At 46.8% G+C, this 8,062-nt stretch overlaps 1 protein-coding gene across 2 annotated transcripts in view; it reads right to left on the reverse strand.

Annotated features, from left to right (window-relative positions):
- The window catches only part of VWC2 (von Willebrand factor C domain containing 2), a 54,817-nt gene extending 46,988 nt beyond the window's left edge, over positions 1–7,829 (reverse strand). The window contains exons 1-2 of one of the 2 annotated variants that reach the window (XM_063399433.1): positions 7,531–7,829; positions 5,639–6,420 (exon numbers count right to left, since the gene is read on the reverse strand). In XM_063399433.1, coding sequence (XP_063255503.1) covers positions 5,639–6,352 — 714 coding nt within the window. In that variant the 5' untranslated portion in view covers positions 6,353–6,420; positions 7,531–7,829. Of the gene's footprint in view, positions 1–5,638; positions 6,421–7,191; positions 7,323–7,530 lie in introns of those variants that run through there. The other variant, XM_063399444.1, reaches the window with a different exon arrangement.
- Between the last annotated feature and the right edge of the window lie 233 nt (positions 7,830–8,062).

An 8,062-nucleotide genomic window follows, 5' to 3' on the forward strand; every position in this document is an offset into this window, starting at 1 on the left:
GGAAGCAAGGATGTGAACTATAAATGCTATACTGTATACCTCATTGATGCACTCCAAAAAACCACATGGGTACCCATGCTCAGAACACAGGATGAAAATGCAGCTGAACGCTATTATTAGCAATCCTCTAAATCTATAATCTGTGCAGATACTGATTTACTTAAGAAGGAGGTTGTTCTTTTTATGGACTCTCTTTCATTCCAGATTCCAGCTGATGCAGACAATCCCCCATTGCACTTCTCCAACAAGAGCAGAAAAAAATAAAATCTAAAAAAGAAAATAATTATTTGCTATGAAGAATCACCCAGATGTCTAACTTGCAGATCATCTGTTTCTTCTCCCTATTTTTCAGGCAGCCTATCACATTTTTTTCCTCAAATCCATTCTCTGCTTGCTTGCCTCTCACATCCTTCTCACTTCCAAAGTTCAAACGTGCTGATTCTTGCAAAGCATCATCCCAACTAAATGCTCATTCATGCTTTGCTACTTTCCTTCCCACCTGCCAAGGCTTTTATTTGCTTATGCACTCACATATCTTTCATGCCCTCCCCTCTCCTTAGAAAGCCTAAATACGGTCTCCTGCTGTGCTGCTTTCTGCTTTTATTACTATTATTTATTTCAGGTTTCCTTGCTAGCTACTCACTTTGTGTTTTCTCTTTGCTTTACACTCTAGCAAGGATAACACCATGGCATACGTTTATGAAATCCCACACGGAGGCTGAAAGCCCAGTCAGAAGATCTTTACTAAAAAATTTGGGATGACTTTGTCCTGTAATTGTTTTTAAACTGTCACATTTATTTCCAGAGCTGGAGTGTAGACAGATGAGGAGGTTTCTGATCCAGTGTTGAAAGGCTCAGGTACTTCAAGTAATCACTTGAACCACACGTGAAGTTTTGAGTGTCAGCAAACCTGAGCTCCTGTGTATTAAGGCAATAACAAGAATCCTTCCTTCTAGAGTTATATCTAGAAACAATACTTACTAAATTATAAAACCATGGTTTTTAAGGAGGACTGACTTTTTAAATACTATTTTAATATGAAAATATTATACAATATATCCTACTTGAAAAAAGATAGTAGCACTGAGTTCCAAGGATCAGGATCAACAAGGCAAACCTAAAGCTTTCAATCAAATTTAACGCTTTTAGGCATGACTTGGAAAATATGAAGATTTCCCAACCATCAATGTTGAATGAGATCAGTAGCTACCACAAGAGACATTCCTTAGTCCAGGACACTTAGTAGCTGTGTCATTCAATCACGAAACAAGGCAGCACATAGATGTTACTCCTAAAATCTCTCCTCTGTAAAATGAAATCATATTGTAACTATATAGGTTTACTAGATTTCCAAATTTGACAAAGGCTGAAATACTCAGAAAAATAAGTCATTTACTATTGATTGAGAAACAAAACTGATCTAATTCTTATCTAATAATGATGATTCATGATAAACATTTCTGTCTGATACAGCACATACATCTGAAGACTAGCTCTTTCATGAACAGTGCACTATTAATGTGATAATGCAGTAATGAAGACACTTCTAGTGTAATAGATCATGGGATTTCAGGGGAATACTTATAGTACACCCTTGGCAAGTACTGTCATCTGTACAATCCACCAACTTGAGTAATGGCAGCAGCAATAAGGAAGGTCTCCATGAGCTTATTTCTACAAAGGTCTTTTCAGGCATGTAGGTAAACCACAGAGGCTGCTAAAATGGTATCAGAGTCAGTCATTATCTGTTCATCTTTGGACTAAACAATAGCACATTTCTTTTTAGTGATCATCAGGATACAGCAGGAACTGTAGAAAACCCCCACTTTCTGCACCTTAATGGCAGCTCAATACTTGGAGACATAATTATCACTGAAGAGAGACAGTAAGACAGTGCCTGTATGTAACAGCAGCTAAATAAATCACAATGAAAAGACACGTTTGGTCCTTCACTTCCCCTCTCTACTCATGCAATGCAAGTGCATTCCCTGCAGCACAGCTCCTCGTGGCAGCCAATGCAAGGAGCATCCCTCTTGTTCCTGCGGGGAACGACCAGCCCAGCAGCGCTCACGCTCAGCACTTCTGACATCACCAGGCAGGACTGGAAATGATCCCACCCAGCAATCTCTCTCTGGTGACTAATGGTACCACGTCTCCACGGTCTACAGAAGAAACTGTTAACTCTACAGAAGCAGAAGCTCTGCCCATGAAAAAACTGCAGGAAGACTACAAGAGGCAATGAAGTCTTGTGTATTCACCAGGCAGCCATAAAACCTGTAGAAAATAGACTACAGATGGCTAAAACCTGTAGAAAATAGACTACAGAACCCCCTAGTTCTTTAGCACTGTTTAAAGGGAAGTTTATGAGCAGAGGTACAGGAGTTGCAGGCACTGTAAAAGAGCAAACACACTACTGTGTAAAATGCTAGTTTTTCCACTAGTGGTGTGTGAAGAAAGCTGTAGCTTAGTAAGGGTGCTAGGTCTGTCCAGCAGCTTTAAGAAGTCAAAAATCACTTGTAGTCCAAAGTAATTTGAGCTTTCCCCTTCCACATGTCCAACTTTAATTACAAACCAAAAAGACATCAAAACAAAACCAACAAAAAGGCTGGATTAAAAACAAATATACAACCTACATTTGGTTCCTTAAGCCTTGAAAACACCTAAATTAAAAAAAAAAAATCAGTCATAACCCCAAATTTATTTTCTTTTGTGCTGGAATTTTTACTAATATTTTCTTGCCACTGACAGAACTCAGGAGAACATGAATGGGGTTACACTGAAAATAATAAACATATCAGACATGCTTTTATTCCTTTGTGCCTTCAAAATACCACAGACCTTTCAAAACTCATTTGGGTTCGTTGACTACCAGATTTCCAAGTAACTTACCCACAAAAAAATACCATTTCTGGTAGCAAGGCAATTCTAAAAGACACAAAGTGACAGCTTTCAAAACCATAGGACTTTCCCAAAACATTGCACTTCTGAAGATATTTCCTTGTTCTTGTAAGACTTTATACATCAGCCTTCATTTTCAAATTTTACTTGGAAGATTTGGATCACATGCTTTAGAATCTCCAGCCTCAGTGTATTTCACCAAATATTTTGCTACCAGTTCCATTAATATGGATGTTGTGATCACGCTGCTATTCCACCTCACAGTACCCACAAGTGACCAGAGTGGTGCTGATGGAAACAGCTTTATGAGACCTCATCCTTTCCCTACACCCAAGCTGTGTTGTGCTGACATCCATGTCCTTTTTGAAAACACAAAAATGCATATGCATACATGCACACATAAGCCAAGTGTGAAGGACAGACTGCAAATCAAAGAAACACATCAAACCTCAAATTCCCTGGCAGTTTCAGCTTCTGGCTCCAGTCAGGGCAATTCCTTGCCATGCCAAGCCATACAGGGATTTTATATAAGCAGACTCACAAACATTTATGTATAATTAATACACCTACACATAAATGTTTGTGCAAAACACGTCACTGAAATGTTAGGAGGTCACCTTTTTCTTCCTTCAGTGACGTCTGGTACTCTTTGCCACAAACAGTAGGTGCAGACACAGAGAAAAATCACATCACTATCCATTTATAACTCCTTCCCTGACCTTAATAAAGAGATAGCACATTAGTAACCTCTCTAAGACCATCAACTTTAACCTCACAAAATTACCTTTGAAACTGTACAGTTGCTTGCATTTTGCAATTGCTTCCATCCACTGAGCAGCAGGAACCTGACTGCATCTGCACCTTGTGTTGCCAGACAACTCCATTGATTGCAGTGGCCTGGGCACACGGCTGCATTTACAGCTTGTGCTCACAATATTGGAACCAACACTGATTCTCAACTAAAAAGAAAAAAGGTTCTCACATAGGAAAATAATCAGGCTGCAATTCCACTGCCTAATTGCGCCAACAACTTTCCTTGGTTGTCCTCAGCAGTCACCGCTTCTCACATGTGTGTCCAAAGCTGGGTAAAACAAAGCAGTAAGGGAACCAGTGTTGCATTAGAAGAAGATATGAAGACAAGGGCTAAAAGCTGAATGGAGTTAAAAAGAAAGCTGAAACCCAAAATCTTTTCAGATCATTTTTGTAAATGCCACTTTTTACCAAGACTGTCAGCCATATTCAAATGTACCAGGGAATATTAAGGTTCTACAGTCACTACACATTACACTACACAGTATTTTAGGCTTGCTTTACAGCCATTTATACAACACCACTACAAAAAAAGCTAAGAAATGGAACTCAGTAGAAGAATGAAAAGCAGGGAGGAGCCTTTAAAACACTGACCTATGGAGAAACACTGAAGCTTCATCTTTTGGCCACCTCCCAAGAATTAAGTTTGCTGGGAAAGAAAGGATCTCACCAGCCATCTCTGAAAACTTCGCACCAACTAGCTGCTGTTAAAGTAGCTGCTTGCTCTTAAGTAGAAAACTGCCACCCTGAAGTTGAACACAACCCTTGAGGATGCCATGGAAAATAGGAGAATGATACATTTTCTGCCATACCTTGCAATTCACCAGTGCTCTGCACCTTACTGCCTAAGAAGAGAAAATGACAACACTCTTATGGAGACAGTAGTTCTGCTCTGTTATTTATTTTCTCTTAAACTGAAGAACATGGAAAGACATTATGAACCAAAGCTAAGTTTTCAGGAACATGGGAACACCAGAGAGCAAAGGTGGCAACTTTCTTTCAGCCTTCAAAAATCCATTTTCTTTTTCTTCATCCTGAGAGGGGCTCAGCTTCCAGAACTTTGATTTATATTTCATATTCCCTTCAATATATTCAGCACGAAACTCTCTGGTGTATTCAGAAATGGGTTTTGGAACAGCCCTGTATCTAATTTTCAGAAGAAAATTCACAAGCCATTATTAGAGCCTGCTCACAGGTCTCACAATAAAATAATAAATGGAAAACAACAAGGCAAACAAACAGAAAACTGGCCCCAACTCCAAAACTTCTGAGAGCACTGCAACATCTTGCATTTTCAGTGATAATGACCTTGCACAGCAATGCTAAAGACCCTAGTCTAAAAGCACTTCCCTGATCATGAAGCTTTTCAAGTCCTTTCCTTAGGTATCACTGCAATCTAGACTGCAAACCATGCTACTGTTGAAAAGAGGGCCTATAGTCATTCATAGAAAGCAAACATTATGCAACCTTGGCATCACTACTTAAATAGCTAAAAAGGAAAAAGAAATGACTGTTAAAAAAGAAGGGATCTCCACAGACTGATTACTAGGAATGGAAGACAGCCCACAAAACCCTCCTTGATCACTTAAAGGCAGAAGTTTAACAGTTAATAGTTAAATAAGGAAACAAATGTATTGCTGAAAATTTTCACAAAATACATAACACCACTGAGTAGGACCCTTGCAAGGAGCATTTTTTACTGTAAATACCAAAGGAATTAGTAAAGATCAGCACCCTCATTTAAAATTGTTAGAGTACCACAGAGCAAGAAAGGTCATGTTTAAGGGGAATATTTTACAGGACTGCAAAAGTAATATTAACACAAAAATGAAAAGAGGAGGGGGAGACCTCTGAGAAAGCACTTCAAGATCATAATACCACTTTAAACAAGAGAATAACCCACAAAATTACTTTCGGCTTCATTCCTTACCATGAACTCCTCTAGGGTCTGGTAGGTTTTCCCTCGGAACTCGCAGTAGTTCTTCCTCTCCTTGCACTGCGGGCAGCACTGCGTGGTGTCCACATGGATGCAGCGAGGGTGGAGCCTGGGGCATTCGGGCTGGATACATAGCGGGCCCTCCTCAGTGCAGAGGCAGGGGCAGGCGGAGGGGCCCGGCGCGAACTTCTCGCCGATGGCATAGACGAAGCCGCTCTCGTCCACGCAGCCCTTGCCTCGGTAGTCCGGGTAGGCGTACTCCTCCGGAGGCTCGGGAGTGACGCTCGCAACAGAGGCTGGCAGAGACGAATCTTCAGCCACCTGAGGTTCCTCGGGAGCAGCATCCCTTTGCTCTTGCACTTGAATGCTTCCAGATTTACTGCCCGTCCCCTGGCTGTTCCAAGCCTGCTTTTGCTTAGTCCAGGACTCCTTGTTCGAGTAGTTCCTGTTTCCTTTGCTCTTCCAGTCCCTGCTACCCTCCTCCCTCCCGCTCCTGCCGATCTCATTCATTTTCCCCGGACCCGTCTGGCTGTCCCTTGTAGACGTGTGATCCCTCTTTTCCTGGCTCGCCTTTATCTCCTGTTTGTCTTGAGCCTTGGCCAGTTTTTGTACGGGTACGGTGGAGCTACAGAGAGCAACCATGAGGCAGCAGGTTACGAGAAGAGAACTGGAGAGAGCTCCAATTGCCATTGCAGTAGAGCTGGGCATCACCTACTGCATCCCACAGGGGACACTGCATTCACATCGGAGGGAAGCGATTCATAGATCCACAGTACCTAGGAAAGGAAGGATTAGGAATACTTCAGCTTCTGCACTTCTTCCCCCCCGCACCCCGCCTCGCCTCCACCGATGCAACATCTCAAACAATATGCAACCTGCCTCGGTAGTTTATGCAAAAGGCAAACAGCCTGCTGCTGCAACCCTCCTCCTCCTCCCCCGCTCTGCCAAGTCTTATAAATAGCAGGGCTCTGGACACCGACCGGGCGTCTCCGGCTCCAAGAGAGCACCGCGCACAACTCCGGGGAGTCAGCGCCTGCAAAGGCAGGTGCAGGCAAAACTCGGAACGCTTGGGGCTTATTTTTAACTTTCAAATGACAACATGTGAAGAGGACGAACGCCCGATGAATTAAATGGAGCTCCCCAAAATCCAGCAGGGTCCGGAATAGAAATTACCAAGTTGAGTGCTATTCCCTGTCTGCACACACGACGATTTTCATTAACCTCTTATTCAGTCTGAAGTACGCTGGTTTGGATTTGTTTAAATACCTGCCAGCGAGCACGTTTCTCTTACAGACAACTAAAAGCAAGCACACTAAAGCGAGCAGAGACAAACTACCTCCCTCCCGAACGACCCAAACCAGCACACACCACCACCTCTTCCTCGCCCGTGTTCGAAAGACAAGGTAGAGCCGCTCCGACTTTCCGCAGCCGAGGCTCATTTAACCCACATCCTCCAGGAGTTCGGCGCCGCTCCCGGCTCCTCTCCCTCAAACACTGTACGCCAAATCGAAAAACAAAACCAAAAACCCCCAAACCAAAATACGTACACTACTCCGGCCACGATAAGCAATGCTGCTGCAGCCTCCCGGCACAACCCCACCTCCGCGGTACCGCTTCCCAAAGCCATTTAAAAGCCTCTCTCCCGACCCGGCTCTCGGCGAGGGCACCGCGGGGCACCGCGCTCCGCCCGCCCGGCAGCGCTGCCGGCCCGGCCGCCGCGGGGGAGCCGGGGCTCCGCGCCGCCCGCCCAAACTTTCCGGAGGGCGGGCGGCGCCGCCCGACCCCTTCCCGGTGGATCTGGCAGGCAGCCGCGCCAGCCCCTTCCCCGGCCCGGCCGGCTCCCCCGTGGCCCGGCGCGACGCCTCCGTGCCTGCCTCCCTGCGTACCTGCGCTGCGCCGCGCTCAGCCCCGGCGGCGGCTCGGGGTGGCGAGCCTCGCCCCGCGCCCGGCTCCCATGGCGGGGCCGCGGGCGGGCGGCCGGCGGCGGCTGTGGCTGCCCGCTCGCCTCCGCAGACCTGCCGAGCCCGCAGCGCGGCGCGGCGGCCACAGCCGTGCGGCCCCGCCGCCCCGGGGACGGGCTCCGCCACGGGCCCCGCTGCTCTCACATGGCGGCCGGGCGCCGCCGTCCCCGGGGGCGGCGGGGCAGGACGGGGCGCTGCCCGCCTCGCTCCCCTCCTCGCTCCCGCCTCGCTGCGCGGTGCGGGCCGGGCGCAGGGCGCGGCGCGGGAGGGGACGCGGTGCCCGCCGGGGGGCGGCAGTGCAGCGGCCCTGCCCGGCCCCGCCGCCGCCCGAGGGTGTGCGGGGCGGGAGCAGCCCCTCCTGCCGCAGGGCCCCGCCGCGGCCGCGCTCCGGGCACGGCGAGCGGCTGTCGGGAGGGCAAGGCGGGTGCCTTGGGGGTCGGCCCCGCACGCCAGCGGC

This window comes from Prinia subflava, chromosome 1, assembly GCF_021018805.1.
Source record: "Prinia subflava isolate CZ2003 ecotype Zambia chromosome 1, Cam_Psub_1.2, whole genome shotgun sequence".
Taxonomy (NCBI): Eukaryota; Metazoa; Chordata; class Aves; order Passeriformes; family Cisticolidae; genus Prinia; species Prinia subflava.